The 27,878-nt window shown below is 42.4% G+C and overlaps 1 protein-coding gene across 4 annotated transcripts in view; it reads left to right on the forward strand.

Moving 5' to 3' along the window:
- Positions 1–25,920, forward strand: part of WT1 (WT1 transcription factor) — a gene marked incomplete at both ends in the record, with an annotated part of 36,844 nt that extends 10,924 nt beyond the window's left edge. The window contains 6 exons of one of the 4 annotated variants that reach the window (XM_084263530.1): positions 593–670; positions 9,900–10,002; positions 11,365–11,515; positions 18,886–18,975; positions 20,940–21,032; positions 25,895–25,920. In XM_084263530.1, coding sequence (XP_084119656.1) covers positions 593–670; positions 9,900–10,002; positions 11,365–11,515; positions 18,886–18,975; positions 20,940–21,032; positions 25,895–25,920 — 541 coding nt within the window. Of the gene's footprint in view, positions 1–592; positions 671–9,899; positions 10,003–11,364; positions 11,516–18,885; positions 18,976–20,939; positions 21,033–24,438; positions 24,561–25,894 lie in introns of those variants that run through there. The other 3 variants (XM_084263527.1, XM_084263528.1, XM_084263529.1) reach the window with 3 other exon arrangements.
- Positions 25,921–27,878: the final 1,958 nt, after the last annotated feature.

The raw sequence follows: 27,878 nt of genomic DNA on the forward strand, positions 1-27,878 counted from the left end.
GTCCGCAGCAGCCGCCCGTGCTGCCCGCGGTGCGTATCGGGGGGGAAGGAGCCTATTCCAGCGGTGAGCTTCGTTTATCGCCCAGCCACTCCATTTTTCTTCTGCTTGTCAAGGCCCTCTATGTAGTAACATCCATCATGAGTCACGATAGCTGCTTCACTCCATTAACCACGTGGTCTCTCACACTCCTGGTTAAAACAGTTAACAGATTTGCCTTTTTGAAACAAATAATCTGCTTCGTTAGCCCTCCAGGCTGCGTATATTCGTTTTGTTAATTTCAGCGTGTCAATACTGGATATCGCTTTTCTGTAAGGATGAAGTTCTATGTCTCCGCTCCCAGCTATTTACAAGCTGTCAGGCTTGAGGATCCAAAGAGACTTTTCAGTCCACTGTCCTATTCTTTTCTTTTTTTTTTTTCTTTCTCTCTCTTCTCTTCTAAATTGGTATTACATCAATGGATTGTATAAAATTAAATTAATTTTGTGCTGTTATATGTTTAAGATAATAACAAACAAACTGTTGCTATGTTGACGTACCATTTTGCTTTTGATCGCAGTAACTGTAGGTCTAATTCTACATGTTTTCGCAACAGTGACAATTTATACCAAATGACCTCACAGCTTGAATGCATGACATGGAATCAGATGAACTTGGGATCCACGTTGAAGGGGTAAGGTGCTTTATTCTTTTCTAGTCTTTTGCCCCAGGGTAGTTTTATTACTGACCTAACTTTATCTTGCATTTTACGACTTGAACCCGGTCACCAGCAGGAAAAAATACTGACCAGTTCCGACAGCGGCTCACCGTCAGGCTGGACCTTACCGTGGGCTTTAAAACTACTCGTAATGACTCGAGTGAAGGTGCTGGCGCGCCGGCTGGGTCACGCGTGTTAAGCGGGGCGGGCGGCCCCGAAAGGCGCAGTCACCCGCCCCGCTCTGCCCCCGCGGGGCTGCGCGCCAGCCGAGGGCAGCGCGGCGGGGCCGGGGGTCCCCGGGCAGCTGCCGGTCTCGGGGGGCGGCTGCGGCCCCTCTGCGCTCTCCTCGAGTCGTCGCCCCTTCCTACCATCCCTCTTCCCTTTCCCTCCCTTCGCCGGGCCCTGCGTCCTGTGTCCCGGCCCTGCCGCCTCCCGGCTTCCTTCCTCCCGGCCATTGTCGCCCTCCCACCTGCCGGGAAGAGGCTCCAGCCCGCCTCCCCCGCGAGGCTTCCTGCCGCTGGGCGGGCAGGAAGGCCCCGAGGCGCCGCGGGGCCCCGCCGGGGTGGCGGCCGCTGTGGGGGCAGCGGTCCCCGCCCACCCCGGCCTGGGCGGGCATCTCACCCGCCGGGCCTCCCCCAGGCAGCCAGCTCTCGGCCTCCCGCTCTCCCGGGCTCGGCCGGGGTGCTGGGGAGGAAGAGGAGGAAGAGTCACCAGCACAGCGTGGAGCGCTCGGTGCCAGTGCCGAGCCACTCGACAGCCCTCAGCCCCCTCCGGGTGGGTTGTCTTCTAACCCACCCAGGGATGGGCGAGGTAGCGCGAGACCCGCCGGGCTAGTGCCCTGCGGTAACTTCACCTTGTTTCATCTCCAATCGCTACCATGGGCCAACGAGGCTCCTCTTGATCCTAGCCAAGATGAAGGCAAAGGTTGCCTGCTGTGCTCTAAATGTGAAAACTGAGGACTCCCCTACCAAAGGTGGATATTACTGCTCACATTGAGATGTTCTCAGTGTCTGAGTGCCTGCCATCTCAAGTCAACCACAGGAGGAATCTAGAACTAGATTTCTCCTGTGGTTCAGGAGATCTATGATCTATGTTTTCATGTGGTTGTCCATAAATGTGGAAATCCTTGTTCAGTGTGGACTTTGTGTATGGTGCTGTGGCATGATAAAGGGAAAATACTATGGGTCTGCTTCTAGCTCATTCATAAATGGTATTTGAAGGTTAGAGGTAGCGGATAGTAGCATAGTAAACTTTCATATCAGAATGAACTAGTGAATTGAGCCTGGAGAGGTCTGTCAAGGAACTCTACTGTGGTTAAGATGATTCCCCAAATCCTACAGTTATGTACAGTTCAGTGCCTTTGCTGCCAGTCCTCTCTTTCAAAGGTTATTTCCTACTTTTTGTTTTCTGTGTTTTTGATTTCCTCTTTTTACTGTACCCTTTAAAGATCAGTCATTGGAATATTAGACACTGTTTTGTCTCTTCTGAAGAAAATATCCTGCAAAATGGAGAAACACATCAACCTTGACTGAGGTCCAAGTTATTAAAGCAAGGAAGAGGTTATTCTTGGGGAACTCAGTAAAAAAAAAAAAAAAAAAAAGACACAATAGAAATATTAAAGGAGTACTGAACAAAATAAATGGCTTCTTACTTGTCCAGGAGTCAGACTGTTAGCAGTGTAAAGTATGTGACCTAGGATGCATGGAGAGGGGAGGGGGTGGAAATCAAGATGAATGATCTATGGTAAAACAAAGCTGAAAGTTTTGGTATAGGCCAAGATTGTAGAATCTGTGGAAAATCAGTGCTAGACATAGCCTCATCCCTGGTAATATGAGCCAAAATAGTTATCTGTCTTTTCTGGCTGAGAGTTACAATGCACAGTACCTCCAATCGCAGTTGCCACGAACATAAGGTATTCTTCCCAAGATTTACATCTTTAAAATATATGAACTGTTCATAAGTGATTCCCAGGCGTTTAGTATTAAGGTGCTTTTCTCAATCTTGTAATTTAAGAATTTTGGAATAAATCTTTCTGTTGAAATATGGAGCTTCTAGATTCTGTCCAACGATGACAGTCCTTGTTTAGCTCCTTGCCTTAAGTTCTCCCCAGCAATTCTTCCTGGCTTGAGTAAGACTTTTGCATGTTATAAGAAGGAAGAAAACATTACCAGTAGGTTCTGAAAGTAGTTAGAAAACTTTACAATTGCATAAAACTTATGGGTTATACACTCTACTGGACAGCAGACCTGTTCACTAGCTTGCTTTCTGGGTTCATGTTCAGCATAAGTTTAATATACAGACATGAAGCTGTTCCTGTGTGTTTCAGGTAGGGTTAGTTAGCAGCATCTATGCCTAACCTATGTAGTGGTTTATCTGAGAACATTCTGGTTTTAGATGTTTATATTCTTGCCATTTTTTGATAGATGAGGTCCAGAATCTCCTCACTCCAGATTAAAAGTTTGAAATTTGGCAAGGAATACAGTCAGGTGACCAAAACCTGTGTCCTTTTCAGTTGTGAAAATCATTCCCATTGAGTTGCAAGCCTATGAAAAGTCCTGTTCATGTATGATCAGAAGCCAGAGCCTAGCATCCAAACTAAAGCTATTGAATGATTTTTTTTTCTGAATGATTTTTCCTACCTGGATATTTTAATGTCAGATGCTAGAACTGAGGGGAAAACGTTCCATCATCTCAATGGGTTTTAGTCTTTGAGTGCTTTCAGTAAGCATCAGGGAACTGCAGAAGGCATGGCCTGAGGGTCAAGCAGAGGTGGGCAGTAAAAGGTATGAAATAGAGTGCCTAGCCAGCCATTGCTAAGTGGTGGTGCAGGACTGTGGTCATCTGGCAGAGTAGGACAATGGGACAGACTGGTAGGGGAAGGGGAGAGAGATTTAAGTGGGGAAGCAGATAGAAAAGGCTACATCCATGAATTCTACATGTTTCTTGCTGGCAAGCTAAAAGGAGGTCTGATATCCCAAATTGAGCTGCCTTCTCCAAGGAGTTGTTCCTAAACAAGAAGACAACCTCCTACTGCTACCATATAGTTCAAGTGACTTGAATCTGTGTTGTAGATTTTCACTTGGGTTCTGAATGCCAAAAATTAAGCTCAAGTTATGCTTATAACTCATGTGAGGGAAGAGCAGTCCATGTTTGGACCTCGTGAGCTAGTGCATTGATTATGTGTTGCCTGTTTGTTCAGGGACTTCTCTGTCACCTTCTGAACTTGGGGTAGACAACAGGGAGGGCTGGCTTATTGTCTGAGAGAATTGTCACACCATCTGGCAGCTGCAGGGATCTGAAAGGAAAACATCATGGTTAAGGCAGTGAACATCACCGTGGGACTGGATTTTATCTCTTCAGACTGTTTGCTGGTGGTTTGTCCCTCATTTAGAGGTATTTTGTTTGCAGTAGCTGAGATTGGATTTATACTGTTACAGGAAAGTCAGTAGGTCCTTTGCTTATTACCCCAAGAATTCAGGTCCCAGACATCTCAAAATTGATGCCCCCCTGTTAGTGGACACCTTTCCCTTCAGCTTCTGTCCTTAATATTTTTGTGCTTCTTTCTTACTTGTCCAATGTGGAAAATATTGCTTCTCTTTATAGTGTTGTAGACACCTCATGACTGTAAAATTCTCCTTGATATTTTGATGAGATCAGTATAAAAGCAATAGAAATAATTTATACCATACAGCAAATGATATGGCACAGTAGACTACATACCCAACAGCATGACCTAACAGAAATACTGCTTTGCTTTCTTGACTAAAAGGTTTTGATCTGTATTTCCAAGAGTCACCTGAAATCGTGCATATAACCAGACGATTTTTATTACTTTTTTCCCTTTAGGTTTTGCTCAGGTGTTAGATAGCCAGCACGTTCTGTGCACACTTGTGTGTAGTGCAGTTTGCTCAGGCTTACTGGAAGGAAAATTAGGTATGGTCTCTGTAGAACACTATTAAAGCTATGTCTAAAACAAGACTGTGGAGGCTTATTTTTTCCAGGAGTGAATTGTAAAGGTTTTTCTGTTTAGCAGTGATGGTATTATCAGTAAAATTTAGAAGTGCAAAACTTCCTACTTGGTTTCAGTTTTGTAGTCAACATGAATTGGAAATGGACAATGACCTATTGTCTCTACTACCAAATTTCCCTTTTCCCACTGATAGGTGAGGGTTTCATTTTGAAGGGAAGTGTTGGGTGAAATCCTGATTACACTTGGGTCAATGGTAAAAAAACCCAAGCCAAAGACCTATTATTGAAGCCAGAGAGACAAGGGTCCCCTGTAAATCCAGTGCCTTCCTTTCATCATCCAGCTGGTTTTCTCATTGGAGATGGCAGAAGGGCTGTAATCTGTGAAATCACATTTTTTAAATATTCCTTTGCCTAGGAAAGTTGCAGATAAAAACACAGCCTTATACTCCACCCTCTGTAGTAGTATTAGACAAAAAACAGGCAGAAACGTGATATTCTATATAACTAATCAGAATCTTTTTGCTGTCTCTGTACATATTTTTCCCAGGGTGCTAGGATGGTAAATATTTTAGCAGAGGGAATTAACTCTACTTCTCTTCCTTTATGTTCTGTTATCAACGGCACTAGCCCACACCCTCACTTTGCCTCATTTTTGGCTCTGTTTCTAAACCCTAAAATTCCTGTTCCTGCATTGAAACACAATTAAATTGAAGCTTAATGTGGTGCCTGTTTTATGTAATCTCGCTTTCTGGCTTTTTTTATTCTTTCAAGTCTGAATCTCATGAATCAATGTGTATTCAAGTTTCATCTGAAATTTTCTAACTCTCCTCAGTGTGTCCTAAAGCTTCCCTTTTTTAGTTTATGAAATAATAATAAAAAGCTTAACTCTTCAGATTAAGATGTAACTGCTTTATACATTAGACAGACAATTTCAGTTTAACAAAGTAAAAATGGTGTGAGAGAGAAATTGCAGCTTGATTATTTTTTAAAATATTCAGATTAGAATGTCATCTTTTATGAGTTTTTTTTATAACCACTTAGATTGATACAACTCTCTAAAGCTGCTCTGTTTTCCATCACACATTCTCATCTGTAAAACCTTCATTTTTATTAATCTTTGTACAATCTGTACAACTTTGAGATTAATCATTTTAAAAGAGCTACTCTCCGAGTGTTAAGGATTTGCTGGGCTAATGGTAAATGCAAGTGCTTCTAAATACTCTGCAACACAGAGCGCTTGCTTAGCGTTTTATGTTGCGTAAGTATCACTCTTTGTTTCCCAGTTATCTCGCGCTACGTTTTATGGCTGTGTTTCCAGGTCTGTTTCGGGCTGCCTAGATCCAGAGAACAAAATATACTGGAATCTTTTTTCACCAGCTAACTCCATGAATTCTAAATATTTATAGTCCAGTTCTGCCTTTCTACGGTTCCCATTGAAGTCAGAGAGAGTTGTATATTTACAAGTAAAGGCAGAACTGTGAGGCCAAATCCTTCAGTCCTTGCTTGAACAGAAATTTCTGTTGGATCCTGGCAGGCCAGTTTGGCTGCATCTGACCTTGCTTAGTTCTCCTCACTTCTTTTGGGATTTGTGGTGGGATCGGTCTAGTGCCTTTCCTAACTGTAACTCTGGGCTATACTCTTTGGGGTTTTTTTTTTCCCTTTTCTTCTTTGGTTAATTCAACTCTCCCCCTGTCTTGATTGTCCCCCTGGCTTTAGCTAATTTCTCCTGGGGGCTGCTCAGCCCTTGGAATAGGGGAAGACACAGGGTAGGAGCTTTGGCTCCTACCAAAACTGTGGGCTGGTAGGAGCTGTGCTCTGAGTGCACTTGCAGCAGGGCAGCGAGCGGCTTCGTTGGCAGTTCTCCAGGCTGCTGTGGTGTTGCCTGAGCAGCTCATCCTGCTGGGAGAGAACACATGGGTCCTGGTCCCAGAAGCCTGCCTCTCCTGAAACATCAGTGTTTGCCTACCCTGGATTACCACCGTTCATCCAAACAGCGCAGTATAATCTCTAATATGTCTTTTTAATGTATAATGCATACAGGGTTAGTGGACCTGGGGTGTCCAGCATACACATTACAATGCTTTGGTGGAGATCTAAGCTGTTACCTAAGAATAGAGGAATTTTTCATTATTATTATTCTTATGTATTTGGTGGACTAAGTGTATAGGGCATTGTCTCTTTGCCTACTTAGACATGGAGTGCCTGACTAGAAAAGATAAAAGTTAAGGGCTCCTACCCTCTTAAGATTTCCACTTACTTAATGTGCTGCAGTTATAAATTTGCCAGTTACCTGTATCGCTCGTGTAGGTGGGATTGCGTTTGATCACCGTCGCTTGTTTGCAATAAGGCAGGTGTTTGAGTTTCAGTAAAGTATTTAGGGGACTTATATCAGTTCTTCCACAGTGCTTTTACTTTAGTATATAAACTGCAGGGATACGAAACAAGCCAGCTCTGCAAACGATGATACACGCCTTGTGGCGTACCTCATGGGTACATTGAGTAAAGAGGCCAGGAGAAAAAAAAGTATATCACTGTGAGGTTATTATCGATGCAGAGTGCAGGCTGAAGGTCAAGAGAGCAGTGGCATAGGGGCAGCTTGTGAAAACTCCTGCAGTGTTCCAGTTCCTCCACTGACTGGCAAGAACATTCACCTGTGAATCCCCATCTCCCTGAAGGTCAGATTATTCCATCGAGCTTTGTAGAGAATAAATAGTATTTAACCCAAGAAATCTCAGGTGATCTGTTTGGCTGTCGTCATCCATATGACCATGCTGAGTAACAGCCGATGTTGATGGAAATGTGCCCGATGCAATGCAGGAACTAGTGTCCCTGAGTGTTATAGCATCCATCCTAGGGAGCTGGCTAAGTAGATGGCTGCTCATTGCTTAGGATATTATGGTTCAAGAGGCTCAGAAAACAGATTTCAATCTTTAAGGCTTTGCTGTCATATGTACAGTTTTAGGGATGTGTTAGCTAGAGATATGAAAAAGGCTGAAAGTCGAGGAGGGCTTCCTTCCCAGCAATAAAGGAACTGTGCAATAAAAATCGAGATGGAGATCACCTGGAGGATACCTCCCATTCATGAAGCCATTCCTTAGGGCACAAACAGGGTGGTGTTCTGCTGCTTATTCCTGGGAGGAATATTATTTCAGAGCTGACTGGTCTTTACAGAAACGGTTATCACTGAAAGATGAAAACATGACTTTGGAGGGAAAGTTAGGCTGTGTATAAGCTTTTACTGCAGATTCTTATTCCTCCTCCTAAAGTTTCTGTCCTAGGAATTCTCCTTATCTAACTTTGTGTCTCTTGTTTATTGCGACGAGTAAGGTTGCTAGCACAGGCATGAACGAGAGGTTTCACTGTTACTCAGCGTGACTAATGCTGAAGTTCATGTTTACCCTGATTTGCTGCTACGTTACAGATCAGCAGTAGCTTCTACTGCAGAACATCCTCCTTAGAAATAGTAAAAAACCTCCATTAAATAAGAACATTTCTGTTCTAAAACGCACTGTTTAATTTGTGACTCACATGGTTATCACCATGGGTTGAGTACGTTTTGGGGTTTTTTTTAAATATCAGTGGACTCAGTGCCTTTCATCAGAGAGGAAAATTTGATGCTGGTAGGGCACCTGCAGCGAGCAAAGGATCATTTCTTACTTGTATTAGGGAACAAAAGGGCACATCTGGGTCCTGAGCAGAGAGGAGTCCCTATTTAGCTGTCAAAGGGACACATCCAGAGAAGAGTTTAATCTGTTTCAATCAGGTAATGGCATCTTCCTTTCCCTGTTACTACATATAACACAACAGAGCAGAGATACATTCTTTCCACCACCCTAGAACTTACTTCATTATGGTTACCAGTTTAAAGAGAGATAAACAGAGCATACCTTCCTAAAATGTAGAGCCTTTGGTTTGAATAGCCAGGTGGAGCCTGGACTTTAAGCAGCAAAGGACTCGAAGGCATCTGCCAGGTGGCAGCCTGCAAGCTGCTGTGGGGATGGGTAAGGAGGAATGCGACCCACATGCTGCAGTATGAGTGCTTCACAAGTAGTGCCCCCCTCCTGTTCAGTGAGGCTCTCAAACTGTTTAGACATCTCCCGCATTCCAGTTCCACTGTCTGTTCTGCAAATCACTTCAGAGGTTTAAAACTTCCTTGTAATTTTACTCTGCACATGAACTTCGAGTGAAGAGAAAGGAAGGACCAGTGAAATGAGAGTCTGGGCCTCGGGGACTGCTTCAAATTGCTATTGCAAGCATTTGGCAAAGGCTGGGATAACATCCTATGTATCCATCTTTGTCCCTAGCTGTGTGCCCTTGGGCTTTTTTCTGGGCTTTTGTAAAACATGAACGCTTACCCTTGCCAATGTGTATTAATACAGGTGGCAATGGACACTCCAATGCAACATACTCATTTAAAAAGAAAAACTTTTGGTTGCAAACAGGAGACACTGTAATGTTCCTAACAGGCTGTATAGGAGAATGAATTATTAAATAAAACATACTAGCTGTGACACCCCCAAAGCACAAAAAACGTTACAAATTTTTTGTGATGATGCTGCATGAGGAATGTTGAAAATTTATACCTGGTAGGGACAGGCTGGTTTTGGGGTTTTATTTTGTTTTTATAAAGGGTTAATTTGGAGTGCATCCTACAAGCCAATATGTGGGATAAATAGTTTGGACACAGATTTGTAATCTCTGTTTATGAGTACATGACTGCTATTCTTATAAATGTCATCACTTTCTTGGTAGTATCTGGTGATATCTGAGTCATGAGGTGCTGACAAAAATCCACTGCACTTAATGTGAAACTTGAAGCATTTTGCTCATTCCAAAAGATATTAGCAATAGCCAGCCCCACATTTAACTGATAAATAACGTGTACATGTGCACATGACACAGTTATGCTGCTATGTGGGTTTTTTCCTCTTACCTAAAATCTTTGTGGAAATATATCAGAGTTCAAATGATGACAATTTTTTTTTTTTTTAAACTGGGCTGTCTTAATGGATACTAATAAGTGTATGTATGCAGTCAGAGCGTTGTGCCAGCGGGAGCAGATCCATACGAAGGCAGAGCAGGCTTCCTTTGCTGAATTCCAGTTGAACTTGGATATCCTGGCTATAAAAGCAAACTCTGCCTGTGTTATCACTGTCTTAAGAAATGAAATCTCTCACATGGAGCTGAATGATGAAAAATAATTTCATTTTTCCATTCTTCCCCTCTCTATTTACAGCCATACAGCAGGATATGAAAATGAGAACCACAGTGCTCCCATGTTATACAGCTGTGGGGCTCAATACAGAATACACACCCATGGAGTTTTTAGAGGCATACAAGTGAGTATAGTAGGGTATTCTTCATAGGGAAGTAAAACCTCTGCCTGCTTGTAATGTTCCTTTGCTGCTTCACTAATATTTATAAACCCATCCTGGACTTGCGGTTTCTCTGTGTTATCAAGAAATGCTTTACATGTGTCCAGACTGCACTGAAGCCATTGAAGTACAATGTAAGACTTCTAAAATTGTTTGTTTCTTCTTCTGAAGTACATCTGGGTGGCAGTATTCCCTATGAGCTTCTCAGGGTGGTCCAAAGTGTACAATCCCGTTTCCATTGGGCTTCTAGACCCAATCACTTTCGCCAGGTGAAGCTTCTTGTGGTTACAGTGATTTTGTCTGATAACTGTATGTACAAAAGTCTTAGATGATATTTTGCATTTATGCATTTCTGAAACTTTACTAATTCAAATATATTTCCTTAAAACAAAATATAATAAAGGATTGTTTCCTAATGATTAAGTAATTAGTGAATATTTGGAAGGAACTTACCATTAGTGGGAGTTAATTTCCTCCCTTTCTGAAACAGTCATATCATCAATAGATACCATTGTAAAAGACAAACTTTCTTAAACTAATGGCAAAGTCATTACATAATATTCGTTTCTTCTGTGTTCCTCTGTGTTGTCAGCATGCATCAATGGTTTTCCATAGCATCTTTTCTCCTTTTCCTTTTCTATATAGTCTAACAAGTCATTATTCAGTGGCAAGCTTGCAGAAATAGGCTGGTGAGCCAGCTTTTGTTGAGTGAAAAAGCAAGCCGTTGACATTGTTTAAGGGAGCTAATTATCCCAGAAGGAGAAGATCATCTTTGATTGGAACATTGTAAGAGTGGCCAAAACGCATTAAGGCTGAACTATTCACCAGCTCCACCTAGACAGTCTTTCTTGTTTTGTTTCTTCCAATTTGTATTAACCAAATACATTAATTTCCCTGCCCTTTAACCTCATATGAGTATTTAACATGAAGAGGAGAATGCTACTCTGGCTTGTGCTCGTCTCTCTCACACTCGCATGAGCCTAAAACTATTTCATATGCCAATGATTGTTCTTCCAGGATAGTGTGAATATACACGAGCTCACAATGTGGCCCATTTTATCTTGCATATGAATGTTGATGAGAGAAATTAATAAGTAGAGTTCGCTGTGTTTTACCTTAAAATAATTTTAACACTCTGCAAAGACCAGATTAAGGTATAGTAAGGTTGTACTATTAACATAGAATAAAATAAAATTGCCTGTTTGCAGTATAATATACTTAAGTATTCTTTGTCCTGGAGAGAAGTGCCTCTGATGTTTTGCTTTGAATACGTTAAGTAAAGCATGAGTACATATGCATTGCGTTAGCAAGTCTCTGTCATTGCAGGATGTCCGGCGGGTGCCAGGAGTAGCCCCAACTATTGTCCGATCGGCGAGCGAGACAAATGAGAAACGTCCCTTCATGTGCGCGTACCCTGGCTGCAACAAGAGATACTTTAAGTTGTCCCACTTACAGATGCACAGCAGAAAGCACACTGGTAAGTGTCAGCGGGGATTGGTATAAATCACCTTGCAGCACTGCGCAGCGGGGCGGGTAGGCTGATTGTAGAATGGCGTAAGGTGCAAGAAATGATCTGGCAGGTCAGGGGCAGCGAAGATCTGTCAGATGAAGTATGTACGTGCTCTGTCATCTGGGCAATCCCTCTTTTGGATGCAGAAGACTCCCTGAACCTAGTGAAGCAAAACACAGAGCCGTGCTGACGGTAAGTAGATCATGTCCCTCTCTTACTATCACAGAGCATCATTCAGGGCTGTGAATTTTTAATTTTTTTATGTTTGGGAGCATCAAAGTTTGCTCTGAATCTTAACTGTTGGTAACTATTAAGAAGTTTCCTCTGTGGGAGGAACCTCGACACTTAAGATCCTCTTGTCTGCCTGTATAAGCCTTTTCTGGTTGTGGGTGGAGATGTGTTGGCAAATGAGCTTCTTTGCTGTGGGGTCTTTGCATGAAGAATTGAACCTGGAGCCAGTCGTTTGTAGGCTGAGATCTGGATTCCCTTTGAGTTCAGGCAATGCAATTTACATCTCAAAATTTGGAAATCAAATTTCATGCTGCATGTTGCCAGAGTGAACTGAATTATTTTCCCCATTGGGAGAGTTATACTGTTGGAAATGTATAATTGTGATAGACTTTCAGATATGCTTAGGATTTTTTTGATTGCCTATTTTTATTTAGACAGCTCTTTCTGTGTTCATCTAGAAATCTAAAAATCTGTGGATAAAATCTGTAACCATGGATGCTCAGTTAACCATTAGTGTGATGGAAAGTCGAAGAGGTGAAACAGCCAACAGGAAGGTGGTCCAAACTGCTGGGACCTAGCAGATTGCAAGTAGCTTTCATGAAATGTTAGGCAGATTTTTCCTTTTGGGGGATCATCTGGTGGCATTAGTTACTTGTGTAATGTATATAGGTGAGAAATTAACATTACAAAGCATTTTTAAATTCTGAATGGGCAAGTCACAAAATCCTGATAGACGTCTTCAGTGTTGCTCAGATTATACAGTCAGGATAATTGAGATTGTAGCTGGAGTTTAGTCTTTAGAGACAAAGGCCAACAGAAATGCTATTCTATTTTCTGTTAATAAATTAGAAACAGAAGAAAATTTTGAGATCTTTTGGGGTCCATTAACTGTGGTATTTTTCTTGAGTATGCTTAAACAGTTCTGAATTTTTCATGTAATCAGTATTTCTTTCATTCCTAAAGCTATTTGCTCTGTATTTTAACAGTCGTAATTTGTTTGTTTTGGTCCTGTATTTTATTCCATTTAGTTGCTTGGCTTTTGCAGTATTATTTCTGGATGCATCACAAGGACTTCAGCTTACATACATATTTTTATTTTTTCCTTAACTGGAGAAGATTTCCAGCATTATACCACATGTAATCTAGGCATGCAGAGTCATAAAAGCCCCAAAAGACATACAGGATAGGACTAAGGCTGTTTAGTATCACTAGAGAGACGTCTCACGTTGTCTTTGAGGTCATACGTGCCCCTCCTTTGGTTTGTGCTGTAGTGGATCAGGGTAAAGAAAGAACTTTTTTCCCCCCTGCAAACTTCTCTTCTGTAGAGGTTGGCCCAGACCTCTCTGCCACTACATTTTGATATGTTGACAACAAAACTTTCTCATTTCTCACACATTTGCAAGAGGCCAACTTGATTCCCAAAGCTTGTATGTGCTGATACAGAAGTTGCTGTAGATAAGATCACGTAAGCTTTTGAGGTTGGTGGCAGGTAAAGAGAGAAAGCAAAGGATAGTGCTCTTTTGGTATGAGAGTTGCTTGAGGGACTTTCCTGTCTGATGCGTTCAGCTTTATGATTAGAAGAGAGTTCTCCCCTCTATCAGGCTGGCAGGTTTGGCCTCAGCCTGTTGTATGGGTATGAGTCACTTTCAACAGTTACTATCAGGAAATTTTACTTCCCAAACTCCCTGCTGCTGTAGAGGTGGCTGTAATGGTCTTTTTCTGTCCCGTGCTCTTCCTGACTCCTGGGCGGTTGAACAGACTTGTGTGACATACATTCATTTCCATTCTCCTTTGCAACTTTGTGTCTCTCTCTGTCTAACCCCGGGCTGTGTCTCCTGCTTGTGGAAAAGCCACTTGTCAAAAGCAAAGTTTGGAAACCAGTGTTCTCCAAGGACAGATCAGGCATCACTATGAAGAGTGTGTGCATCTGGTTGCTAACAGTTATGGCAGCTACAGATGACTCTTCTCTGCACCTTCTTTCTTTTCTCCACCTGCTTGGATCTGTACACTAAGGGGTGGTGTGCCTGGAGTGAGGCTGTCGCTTGGTGTGGATAATTTCGTGGCTGTGTTGTAGGGTCTCCGATCGTCTTTCTGTTTGTAACCCTAGGAACTCTAGAACCCTTTTCTAGAGATCTCTGATAGCTGCAGAAATTGGACTTGGTGGAATCACCATATTTGAGAGAAAGTAGTTGGCAAAACATAACACCTAATGTTCTTATTAAACAAAGGGACGTGTCTCCTCTTCTTCTGCTTCAGTGTCTTGAGGAGGAATCCTGATGAGCCAGTCTAAAGTCAGGAGAGCTATCAGATGTCAGCTCAAGTGGAGGATAGCTTGGTTGTGTTTTATACCTATGCACAGCCAACATAAAATTTTACTAGCCCCTTTGTAGGGTGGTTCTGAATTCACTCATGGGTTTGAAGCTCTTCCACCTTTCTTAATGTAGTTGTAGGTCAGTTTTGAAAGCAAGCTGTAATATACATAATATTAAACAGTATCTTTGTGTAGTAGTGTTGGCTCTTGATTATCTTGTTTCTTTGTATGATAGATACTTAGAGAGGACTGGCTCATCAGGTCTTTCCTTCTTCACCAGAATTGCAAAATCAAACACGGCCCTGAAACAACAGTGGATTCTGTAATCAGTTTTTACCAATGTTTCAATATGGCCTTAGTTGAAAGTATGTTGACATTTTGTAACCTCCAAGACTGCTTATCCATTGCTAACAATGCCTTTATTGAGACGTGTACAGCCAAAAAAGCTTTTTTCTTATCTTGGTGCATTTTGCTGCAGTAGATAGGCCTCTGAAAGGAAATGCAAAAATACTTAGAACTTTTCAACAGTACAGCAAATACTGTGAGCTGTCATCCTGTGGCAGACTTCAGAGACTTCTTTGCAGAAACAAAGTGATGTCTTGACCTCCATAAATTAAATTTATGGTGGAAACAACAGCATTCTTGCCAGAGACCCTTTGGATTTGGTGCCATACATTGGAAAAATTGTATTTATCCTAACAGAAAGCTGAGCATTTTTGCAGAGAAAATATCCTCTGCCTGTTTGCCAGGGATATTCTTCAGCCTTATTATGCTCAGCTGCAGGGATGAGCTCCAACAATGATGAGTGAGGATCTGTAAATCAGGAAGGTTATCTTTTATGTGGTGGGGGACCCAGATCTTGGTGGTGAATTTCACAGAATCGCAGAATCGTAGGGGTTGGAAGGGACCTCAAGAGATCATCGGGTCCAACCCCCCTGCCAAAGCAGGTTCCCTAGGACACAGAAGGCTCTGAGGAGTCTAAGTAGAATCATAGAATCTCTAAGGTTGCAAAAGACCACGAAGATCATCAAGTCCAACTGTCTGTCCAATGCCATTGTGTCAACTAAACCATGTCCCAAAGGTCCCACATTTACATGTTTTCTGAACACCTCCAGGGATGGTGACTCCAGCACCTCTCCAGGCAGCCTGTTCCAATGCCTGCCTCTTTCAGTGAACATTTTTTTCCTAATACCCAGTCTAAACTTCCTCTGATGCAAAGTAATACAGCCAAATAATGATTTTTATGCTAAGCATCTAACAATGGTTTCCTTGCTTTGACCAAAATAAATATCCTTTCACTATGGTGTGAGCCACCGCGCTGCTAAATGCCTTACCGTCATCACAGCGCCTGGGAAGGGCAGACTGATGCCCTCCATGTGCACAGACAGTAAATGGGTGTAGTTGTGCCTGAGCCAGGAACTGTGCTGGCTGTCCTGCTAAGGCTGCTCTGCTAACTTCTAGGATAGCGTTAGTGTGCTCTGAAGTACTGACCTCCATAGGCAAGCTGTGGAATGCCGTTCTGCGGAACGCTGTGGAAGCTGAGAGCATTCGTGGGTTTGAGAAACAGCTGCACAAGTTGATGGGAAGCAACTCCCATTAACAGGTGTGAACTAGAAAGGTGCTAACTCACCAACTGCTGGATGCTAGGAGAGTGTCCAAGGGGAGTACTGCTGCACTGCATCCGTGCTACCTTCTGCTCTCCTGCAGGCATCTTTGGTGAGTCATGGCAGGAGAGTGCTGGACTGGGTGGACATTTGGCCTCCCCAGCATGTACTGCTTTCATTTCTGTGGCATAATATAAGAATATCGGTGTATTTAAATTACAGGATTAGTATCAAAACAGTAATGACCTCTCACACCTAAACTCCGGTGTAAAGATGACAGAAAACATTTCCTACAAAGGCTCCCTACTAAATAAAGACACATAATACATTTTATCTAAGTTTGCTAAAGCAAATTATTTTGAGTAGAAAAATGTATTAGCGAAGCAAAGTTGTGATTCTGTGGTTGTGCTGGTTCGATACAAGGAAAGGGATTTACGTTGCTGAAGGAAGTATGGACAAGGCTTTGGATTCTCATTCTGACTTGCAGTCTCTTGTTTCAAAGTCAGACTCCTCTCCTGTTTTCTTGCTAATGGCAGCAGGCTTTTGCTCTTGCAACACTCCTTCATTAAATGCAGTGCTTTCTCTGGAGCAAAGGCATTTCCTTCAGAGAAAATGTGTGTGCTTCCTTTGGTTTAATTATTTTTAAGCCAATAGGTTTATTTTATTAGAAGCATTTATTGACTATGTGCAAGGCTGATTCACCCTTCTTCACGGATTGTTGAGCTTTATTTTTTCTAAATATTTCTTTAAATATTACTGAACTGCTGTTCCCTCTGTTCTCTCTCATCTTGGCTATTTCATTATGTGCCAAGCCTAGCCTTTCTTTTGCATGCCCTCTTTCAGTAATGAAATGTAAATAATCATGGAAAGCTCCAACTCACAGGTGGAAGGAGCAGTGAAGCTTCATCTTCGTCTCCTGTTTTGTTTTGAAATTGTATAAGGTCTCATAGGAAGGTGACAGTATTATGGGATATTTTTCATGCATTAAGACTCTTTAGCCTTTTACTGGAGAGGGTCTAATAGACCTGGGGAAACCAGACACTGCTCTAACCCTGCTCTGTGTAGAGATTTAATGAGGTACTAACAGACTCTTTCTGATCTGGGACATTTCTGTTGTCCTGTTCTGATGAAACATAGGGGAGTTAACAGGTATGTGACAGTTGCCTTTGGCAGGCATTTTGCTTGGCAATAGCTGACATGGAAGATGTCAAAGGCAAGAGAAATTAGGATTTCTGTCCAAATATTGTGCCTGGTTTTGTTTGTTTGCTTTTGTTTTTTATGCAGTGTCATCATATCTCTGTCTAAGCATCTTGGGTTGATTCCTTTAATATATGCATGGGTTAAATTTGTCCTTAATTTAATCAAAATTATATTTCAAAGTATTTAAAGAAATCCTTCCATGTGCATAGCATCAGACATGCTACACTGTTTTATTCAGATACCTCCTTCACCATCTTCTGCGTTTATATTGCAATTAGCAGACAATCATCCTGTCACTGCATTCTGCTCTGCTGACATTACCCCTCTTAAATCTGCCAAAGGGCTGAATTCCTTGGAAGTAAGTGGTTTCTGAAAAGCAGGCACCCCCCAGGGAGCCCTTGTGGTCAGAGTGTGTGGAACTATTTCAAACACCTGTGGCAACTTTAATCCCTTATGCTAATAAATTAGGCACAGCAGACATGGGAATTGTCCGCACCTAGGTTTCAGGATCCAGAAAGTCCTGCGGGTGGCTGCGGCAGGAAGTTTGCTTGTTCTTGCAGATTGACTTGCTTTTGTAAAATTTTGATTCACCAGGATGAATTTGGAATGCTCTTCTTAACGTGCTTATACTGGGTTATCTAGATCAGAAGGCTTCCTCTTCGTCATAATAAAATCAGAAATGCAGACACTTGCAGCAAAGATTTATCGGAGCACTATGTGTTTAAAAGTATACCCAGAGAAATTAAACCCACTACCCAGTTCAGCTGATTTTATTTTTAATTTAGGCCCTTCACACTAGACCTTTGTTTTACATCTCATTTTTTCCCAGTAGACAAAGCAGGTCCCAGCTGGTCTCGTGTGTACCTTCCGGATAAACTCGGGATCCTCTGAGCTTTGTGGGGAGAGATGTTTCGTTAGTTCTTGTGCAGAGGCCTCTGCACAGGGCTGTGGCACCTTAAACAGACTTTATGTAGGTATAAATGCAATTGTACCTGAGGCTCTTGCAGGATTCTGGTCCTGTGAGGAGGGGCCTTAGATGTGAATCAGATCTGAAAGGTCACACAGCTTGTCCTGTAACAGCATATGGATTGGGTGTTTTTCTGTGCTGACCACACTTTCAGCAAGGCTGTGGCATGCTACATGCCAGCAGTGTCTCCCTCTTTTCTCGAGCCCCTGGATTGCCTCATTTCTCTTGGCATGTTTATATGGTTGGTGAAGTCTGTTGCATCGAGCAGCATGTTAATTTGACACAGCAGCTTGTAGGGGTTTAATTTTCTTTTTAAAGTTGGAAGCTTGCTTTTGGTCCCAGGGGAAAGACACCCTGAGGTTCTCTGCTGAACTGTATGGGAGGTGAAGGAAGCATTTGTACACATGGCTTTGCAATAATTCATAGGCTTGCCTGCGGGAGGCGTGCAGCTACGTGAGAAGCTCTATTTAATGGTGCTTTCCAGAAGAAATATCAGTTGTGTTTCGGGGAAGAATGTGCATATTACTGTGGTTGAATTTTGCTCATTTTCTTTCAATTTAGTGTGGTTAAAATTGCTGCCTACCTGGATGACATTGGCTTAGCTTTTGCTTCGCTTCGAATTTAGAGCAAACTGCAAGTTTTATGTATTCCTGAAACAGGGGAAAGGGCTTAGGATGGGTTTCAGGGAAATAGAAAGCAGAAGGCTTCTGTTCTTTTCCAACAGACAATAATAAAAAATTTCATGCAACTGGAAATTTTTTTGTAGCTTTACCCCAACAGGCTGTGTTTTTAGAATGAGCAGGTTGAAGATCAGTGTCCATGCAGTGGAATTATGCCAGCCTTTCCCCAATGATTCCACCACAATTACGTGGCTCTATAACAAGTGAGTCCCGGTGTACCACTAGTCTGCTTTAGACCAGAGAGAAGTCTAAGTCTTTCCATGTAGCATGTTTCATGTTCTGATTCTAGTTGATGTGTTCCCTCATTTAGCTCATTTTTCTGATAAACCACTTGTCCTCTGCAGGTGAAAAACCTTATCAGTGTGATTTTAAGGACTGCGAACGAAGATTTTCTCGTTCAGACCAACTCAAACGTCACCAAAGACGACACACAGGTTTGTTGACAGCACATCTCTGCTCATTGGAGTTCATCTTTAAATATGAATTGTGATCCAGACTTTTGTTTTCTGATGTTGTGTCTGCTCATACATGATGCCTCTGGTGCCAAATTCTTTAAGTTAGTTTTAGGAGAGGACTGTAGCTGAGGGGTTTTTTGTTGGCATTTCAGCACTGCTATGGTTCTATAGGTGAGACTTTTAAAGTGCCACCCTCTTGAAACAGCTTTCTTAATGAAACTGTTTGCTCTGTACTGTATCCCCAGTAGAGAGAATATATTATTTTAAGAAAAACAACTCACATTATGAGTGAGTAACCTCATAAATGCCGCTGTTGGTATTCTGATGTTCATGTGGTGGTGCCAATAGGTGCATGTGTAGGGACAGCCGAAACTACTTGTGACTTCAGTCCAAATTCAGTCCAAATTGTTTTTTTGCACATACCATTTTCAAGATAGCTCATTTGGGCATTTCATGAGTTTTTTGAGATCTAAATTAGATTGACAGGGGAGACAGCTGCCCATCTCTCCATCACAGAAGAGGAGGCGGTGGTGACTCCAGCCTCCTAGCTGGGAGTGGAACCATAAGGGCACACTGCTTGGAACTTGGGAAAGGGCTTCAGAGTACCCCTGTGCAGTTTCAGCCAGAAATTGCATTAGGCTCTCCTGTGTCTCGGGGAGTGTCCAGACAGTTGGTTTACTCACTGTTCTGTGACAGGTTGGTAGACAACTGGCTGAGTATGAGTCAGCAGTGTGCCCAGGTGGCCAAGGCAGCCAACAGCATCCTGGCCAGTATCAGAAATAGTGTGGCCAGCAGGACTAGGGAAGGGATTGTGTCCCTGCACTTGGCACTGGTGAGGCCACGCCTTGAGTTCTGTGATCAGTTTTGGGCCCTTCACTACTAGAAAGACATTGAGGTGTTGGAGTGTGTCCAGAGAAGGGCAACAAGGCTGGTGAAGGGTCTGGAGCACAAGCCTGATGAGGAGCAGCTGCAGGAACTGAGGTTGTTTAGCCAGGAGAAATGGAGTCTGAGGGGGAGACCTTATGGCTCTCTGCAACCGGAAAGGAGGCTGCAGCCAGGTGGGTGTTGGTCTCTTTTCTCTCAAGTAACAAGTGATAGGACAAGATGAATTGGCCTCAAGTTGTGCCAGGGGAGGTTTAGGTTGGATATTGCCAAAAAGTTCTTTACTAAAAGAGTTATCAAGCACTGGAACAGGCCTTTCAGGGAAGGGGTTGAGTCACCATCCCTGGAGGTATTTGAAAGATGTGTATATGTGGCACTTTGGGATGTGGTTTAATGGGTAGGGTGGTGTTGAGTTGATGGTTGGACTCAGTGATCTTAAAGGTCTTTTCCAGTGTGAATGATTCTGTGATTTCTGCTTACTACATTTCTTGCTAAGGATGTTCTATCCCACTGAAACGCTGTTATTGAGACATGTAGGAAGTGTCTCTGAAAGCTGACAGTAAAAGTACTCTGTTGGGATGATACATTTTTAACAACTGCATGCTAGAATATATTGTGTTCAGCAGTCCCCAAGACTTACATGTAGTGTGTAAAGTAGCTAGAAGAAGTATAAAGTAATTTAAGCTATGGGGAGTACATAAAAATATGCCTCTGTACCTCAATTCTTCTTATTGGTTATATATGGTCATAGATGGTACCACTGGAGACAAACTACAGGATCAGAATTAACATCTAACATCTGACAATCTCTGTAGTCCAACAGTGTAAGTGGGTGTTTGTTTATGATGGTGTTCTTTGGATGCCTCAGACCCAGCCATGAGAAGAGGAGGTGGTAGCCTGATTCATGACTTCCTGTATCTTGTAGGTATGAAGCTGGGAGGAGCAGTTACAGTAACTAGTGCAAAAAATCCAGATGTTAGGAAATTCAGAAATAGCTGATTTAATTCACCCTTCCTAAAGGCATTGGGATATAAGAAGAGACTTTTTTTGTGTCTTTTCAGGTGTGAAGCCCTTCCAGTGTAAAACCTGTCAGAGAAAGTTCTCCAGGTCTGATCACCTGAAGACTCATACCAGGACTCATACAGGTAAAACAAGTGCGTAAACTTTTCTTCACATTTATATTTCATTATTTTTAAAGTTTAAATCAATGTTGTTGTAAATTATGTGATTAGAAAGTCTCTTAACCAGAAGTTAAATGTTCAAAACAACGGAAAGAATTTCAGTGTGCTGATTTTTTTCAGTGTGACTGCAGTCCCCAAGTGTCACAGTCACTTTTCACAAAGGGATTGAGGTGGGTTTGGAAACTGTGCTTGCTTTCTTTCTTTCTTCACGTTTAAAGAAATATCAGCCTGACAAAATATATTTTGTCAGCTATTGTGGAATGAACATCATGGTCTCAGCCCACAAATGTCAAGTTGATCTACTGCCTTTACTGAAAAAACCCTACAAGACAGAAATTTTAATTCTAGCTTCAGCCGAAGGTCTGTAATCTAAAGTATTCGTGCCTACTCATGCTTCTCCTAAGTGTCAGTTGAGCCTAATGCAGGGTAGCACGGCAAAGCTCTTGCTGTTGCTGCTTGTACTGTAATCTCTCCAGAAGATAAAAGGAGTGCCTTTTGCAAGCTCACACTGACAGATGCTAAAGTAAAAGCTTACTCAAATATTCAAGGACCTTTTTGCAGAAACCATAGCATTTCATATAAATATGGGGGGAAAATAGGGGGCCGTTTTAGCCTACTCTGCCCTGACACAAATGTAAACACCATTAAGGAGCAACTGCAGCAACCTCTATATTTTAAACTTTTAGAATTATTCCTATGAACTGACGTTTTCTGTTCCCTTCATTCAACTATGTATGGCTGTATTTTTACCAAGCAATTCTTTGCTGAGCACTTTGACAGGTTATGCGATGTCACAGTGTTTTCTGTACTGGTGTTAACCTTTTAAATTCAGTTTCTGTACAGATGGACAAGGAGCCTGAAAATCTTTTTCTTTCTGCTAAGGATTCTTTTTTCTCTTCTGGAACATAAACCCCACCTATTTAAGACTTTCAAAAATGAAAGAGAATTTTAATAAAGCAAATGATTCACCTGAGAACAATGGCATTTCTGTGGCACTGGCCAAATAAATGCTTCAGGTAACGGACCCACTGGCACTTGCAGTCTGCAGACGGTACAGGGCATGGCTGTGTTCTGGGTTGTCCCCGTAGCCTCATGCTGAGCTGCAGGGCCTGTGTCTGTGTGTATTTGCCTGAAGAAAGATATTTTCCTAATCAGCGAGATGTACAAAATGGCAGGCAGTTGTCACATGCTAGCAGGACAGCATACACTCTATTTCCCAGCAGATTTCAGTGCTGTAATTCATGACTTCCCAGTAATTTTTTAAATCCCAGATTAGCTAAACTAGGGAAGAACTTCCTCTCTCTTTTTTTTTCTGGTGAAACTCACCTCCCCATTCTAGTTCCTCACCTCATGTGATGCAAGCCCACGCTGCACTCATTGCTGGAAGCAGCCTTACTTGAGCACTGATAATGTCATAGCACAAACCTCTGCGTGGGCTTGCTGCTTGGCACTGGCACAGTTTCTGTGCGAGCTCTGCAGCCCAGCTGCGTCCTACTGCTGCTGATGCTCCTGTCAGTGGTTTTGGATGTGTCATGGTCCTCTGACTGTAAAGTACTCGTATCCTGAGGGGAATGAGCACGAGTGGTGGGTGGGGAGTTTTCATCTCCCTCTTGCCCTGTAGCTTCATTTCTCTCTCTTTCTTGTACCCCCTAAATTTTGCATCAAAACACCTAGCTCCAGTTAACTTTGTCCATGATAAATCTCAATGAAGCAAAGCACTGGTGACATGTAATTCCATCCTAATTTTAAGTCAACTGACAAACTATTTGTTAAGCTAGAAATTGTCTCCACAAGGAATGTTACCGTGACAGCAATCTTTGCTGTTGAAAGCAAAAAATAAGTGAAAGGAAAACTCCACCCATATATATATATAAATTTTTAGCAATGGAAATGTGATTTCTGATATCTGTTCAGTGAAGCTGTACAAAGCAATTTGTGCCTGGTCCCGAACTAATAGAGATTGCCACTCCCTGTTGCAAGAGGACAACCAGAATTGCTTGTGAAACAGCAGAACCATGCCGCTTTTACTGTGGTAGTTCAGTAAAAAACTGGTCAGTGCCAGATAGCTCACATGGGTTCAGAGGATGATTTTTCTAATGCTGATGAAATGAAATTTGAAATAAAAGAAGACCACTTTACACAATCTGTGATTTTTTTGTCAGTACCTCTGGCCAGATCAGTTTTGTCCCGTACTGTTTTATGCGCTCCTGTGAGATGAGGGTTTTGCCAGAATGTATGTTAAGTGGATAAAGTAGACTTCAACCCCCTCTCGCCCCCTTTGCTTATATTGTATGGGATTTTGCGACAGAAGTACACAAGAGGTATGCCAATCCCAGATCCCCTTCTGCCTGAATTTGGAAGTTTGTGAAAAGCAGAAAGTGTGAGGCAAAGAAAAGGAGATGTCTGGGTGAGCTCGTACCACCCCGGTGTGTCTTGAGTTTGAGAGTACAGAGGTGGTCCCAGAGCTGAACCCACTTTAAAACATTGCATCTATTTTGGGGGGGGGAGGGCAGAGAAAATGCAATTCTAAAAGAAACATGAGTCAGTGGGCACTGCTCTGAGCTAATGAAAGCATTCCTTCAGCATTCCTGTGGCATCAGAGATGTGGCCTGAAATTCCACTTAAACTTTGTGGAAAATTGAGAGACCGGATGAAAGTGTAAAGAGGTGATGGCATTTCTTGTTCAAATTGAATGCACTTTGCTTGCAGTCATTCCTAGTGAATATTGTGCTCATGGGAAAACACTGAATATTTTAAGCCTTTAACATCTTCCATAGATGTGAATCTACTTCATGTAGACAGTAGAGGGAAACTTTCAGCCTGGCTCAGCAGGCTTCATGCTGAACTCTTGCTTCTACCACACTCACTTACACTCACCAGTTTCAAAGAACTTCAGCCAAAACTCACAGAATTAGCTGGAAAAACTCTCCTTGACTTGAGGTCAAGCTCTACACAGTCACTGACAGTTTTCACAGTGACTAGCAGCATGTCTGCCCCGCAGTCCGAGGCGTGACTGAAGCTTGTACGAATGCCAGAGTGACTTTTCAACGAGTTCATTGGGGAGGTGGGCGTAGCGTAGAGGTGGCAGCAGGGTGCTCGGCAAGGGCTTTGCCTTCAGGAGCGAACCGCTGCAAAGTGTTCTACGTCATCCAGAAAGGCTGTCGTTAAAGATCAGCTGAGGGAGATGTAAGAAGTGCTCAGCGCTGATGTGAGCAGGAATTGAGGGCACTCCCACACCCTCCTAGGACAGACAGCCCAGGATGCCGTTCCTCCTGGCGGGGCCTCTGCCTAGCTCCTCGCTACCCTGCAGAAGGAGAACCCATAGCAGTGTCTCGGGCGAGCCGTGTGCCCGCTTAATAACGGGGTGTTTTGTTAACAGGTGAAAAGCCTTTCAGTTGCCGGTGGCCCAGCTGTCAAAAAAAATTTGCCAGGTCTGATGAATTAGTTCGTCATCACAACATGCACCAGAGGAACATGACAAAACTGCAGTTGGCCCTTTAGACAGTTCAAACAAGGGAATAAACCAGATGGGACATTATGAGCTACTGCAAACTTTCTCAGCCTTCCTTCGATCACCTCTGTCAGAGAGCGGCCGCTGTCTTCGCATCCCATTTGACACAAGTTAACTAAACCGTAGGATTCTGCTCAGCCTTGTCTTCCATTTGGACTGACATAAGTTCCTGTTCAAAAGCTCAGTAGATTTTTGTTTGTAACTTTGTTTAAAAGTAAGCAAGATTGCCAGCGTTTCAAGATTTCTGTGAACTGTGCTCACCTTCCACATCTGTCTCAACTGCTCTGTTTTACTTTCACTAAAGGTTTTCTAGGTGCATATGGTTGTACCTTTTTAATCTCACAGGGGGTAGGGTGATTCCTTGTTGAAGGCAAGCTTTACCCTCGTGTCATCTGTGCATACGCTGAGGTTTGCAAGTAGCTAGTACAGCTGTCCTCACTGATGGAACAATCACCTGAGATGTTTTTGGTACACTTTGTACTTGTACTGCCAAAGGGCAAGCTTTTAAAGTTTGAAGCTCTGCTTTTGAATTTTACCAATTTAACCTTTTTTAAGGACGTATTTCTAGAGCAGCTAAATCTAGATGAACCAGAGCTTCTCTGTACAGAAAACGAGAATCTTACCATTAAGTTAACTTGCTTTTTAAATAATCACATAATTGATCCCCCAAACTGTTTTGTTTGTCAAGTAACTCTCACCCTTTCTCTCTCTCTTTTTAATGTATTGGTTTAAATGTATTCTATCACGAGATGCATAGATCTCCTTTACACAAAGCTAATTCCAATCATTGTAGACATTTGGGATTTGTTTACAATGTAAAGCCACACTGGTTATGTGGCTAGCAAGCTGTATAAACTTAAAACTGAACTTTTAATGGGGCTGGTCCAGGATCTCCATTAACAGATTACTCTTAAGATAAGTAACTTAAAAAGACTCTTTGTCAAGTATATGTGAAAAAGACATTATTAGTGTAAGGAAATATATTGTTTCAGGGTTTTGGGAGGAGGGGTTTATTATTTACTTCTAATTGCTTGAAATTGTTTGTATATATATATATCTGATAATGTATTGCTCTTAGACATCTAAAATTAGAAAGTGTATAAATATTAGATGCATCACTGTTCGGATGTTGTTGCTGTTACAAACTATTGATAACACTAAGAATGTAACCTGCATTTTTCACTGAGCTTTCAATTAAAGCCCATTCAAAGAGAAACAAATGAGAGTCCAACAGATGTCTTGTTTCATGTCTGGTATTAAATTTCAAATGCCCTGTCCAATAGTATCCTTTTTTTCTTTTTTTTTTTTTTTTTTGTATATAAAGGTACCACCAGCACTGATGACCACTAGTTAACCTGCCCAGGTCTTGACCACAATTTATCCATCTCACTTGGGAATCATACTGGCAGCAGCAAACAGTGTCAAGTTTCATATTGTGCTAGAAAACAGTTGCTTCAACTGTTCATCTTCTTACCAAACTATTCCTTTTCTTTCTCCCTGTAAGATTTGTATAGAGCTGCACAGAGCAGTGAAACCCAGTGTATAAACAGCAGTGCTGGCCTTCTGCAGAACTGCGCCGAACCCGTGAGCACAGATAACTTCTTAGATTAGGATGTCACGGGCTGACTTTTAAGTAAAAGTTAACGTAGAGTTGGGGTGGCTTAAATCAGTTCAGCAGGTTGAAAAAGACAGTCGTTCTTAGATGATGAAGTGTGAAACTGAAGATAAAAAAATATTACTGTTTCTTTGTCATACTGCCTACTTTTCTTTGGAAGTAAGTACAGCCTGCCTCAGCGCCCTTTGACCTTGCAAAATATTTGTATCTCTTTAGCAAAAATCTTTAATGTATCTTGCCAAGCTTTTTTTCTCTAATGTACACAATGGAGTTCTATGATGGGTTGAGCTTTCTGTCTTAAAGTGCAGCTGCATCGTCAAGAAAACTCAACAGTTAATTCTTCAAGTCCTCTTTTTCGCATGGGTATTGCATCACTGTTAATTACTGTTGGGGTACTGTGACTCATTTGTATCAGTCAACTTTATCTTTTGCTGCCATAAGACAGCATCTCTCTGGAGAAACTCATAACAAGTGTGGCAAACATCAAATGCTTGGAGCAAACGGTGTACCTAGAGCTGCGCAGGATTGAAAAATAAAGCAACTCCTGCTTGCTTGAGAGAAAAGTTTGGTCGCAATAACACTGGCCTCTGGTTTACCCGGCAGTCTCCTGCAACTACAAAACAATCTGTGTTTCAGTCTGCACCCAAAATGGAGACCTGCCATGAGTGTTTACACTAAAAGCCAAAAAAAGAAAAATCAGCCTCCGGTTGTGCCTGCATCGGTCAAGCATAAATAAAACTCTCTCTTGTGAAATACAACCAAACCTCCGCTGCAGCACAGGCCAGACTTCCAGTGAGCTGTAACTAACTACAGCCATGGCTTTGCTGCTTAGTGAGTTGCGTGCCAGGTAGTAATGGTAGGTGGCTACGAAAAATGAAGCGTGGGTTGATGAGTGACAGAGCATGTCCCTTTGTTTTTGCTTGTTGCCACTTTTTCAATGAAAGTCCTTATGCTACTTTGTTGTCTGATGGTTACCCCCCCCACCCCTCCCCCCACCCCTCTGAGTACAGTGAAGATAATGGTGAAAGTTTACAAGATTTAAAAAAACCCACACATAGTCCTGGTTATTTTACAGTCTTTGTCCTGAGAGACATTTTGTGTTTCTCCCTTTCTTTTCCCTGTTTTCAAGATTCTGTCAGCAAGGTAAGCCACCTCTCTTGAAGTGCTCTACCACATGAAGTTCTCAGAAGCAGCCCCCAGACGCTGGTTCTTGCAGCATGCAATTCCTCATTGTGCGTCAAGCAGAAACTTCTCAGCAGGACGAGTTTCTGTGATCTTGACCTCCATGTGAAAGATGAGGGGGCTGCACTTTATTATATCTTACAAGTATCCTTAGCTCTCTGGAAAGTTTTCAATCCCACGATTAATTGAGCAAATCTTTTATGCCTCTGCACTCTGTTCTCAAACTGAAAATAGTGACCGATGCTGTTGTGGCTGGTGGTTAATGTCTTGCAGTGATTGGCGTCCTGTTCCTGTCCTGTAGCTTCCCTGGCCCCGCAGGACGGAGAACGTGAATTCTGTAGATAAAGCTTCTACTTTTTCCTGTCACTTCATGACGTACAACATGTGTTGGGTAGGAAAGAGACCGTGATCTCTTCTCTCTTTGATGATGTCAGCTGGGATTCAAGGGTTCACTTGCATGGATTTTTTTCAAGGTAGGTGTCCCTTCTACTTTAGGGCAGCGAGAGCTAAC

The sequence above is a fragment of the Gallinula chloropus genome (genome assembly GCF_964237585.1).
Source record: "Gallinula chloropus genome assembly, chromosome: 4".
NCBI lineage: Eukaryota > Metazoa > Chordata > Aves > Gruiformes > Rallidae > Gallinula > Gallinula chloropus.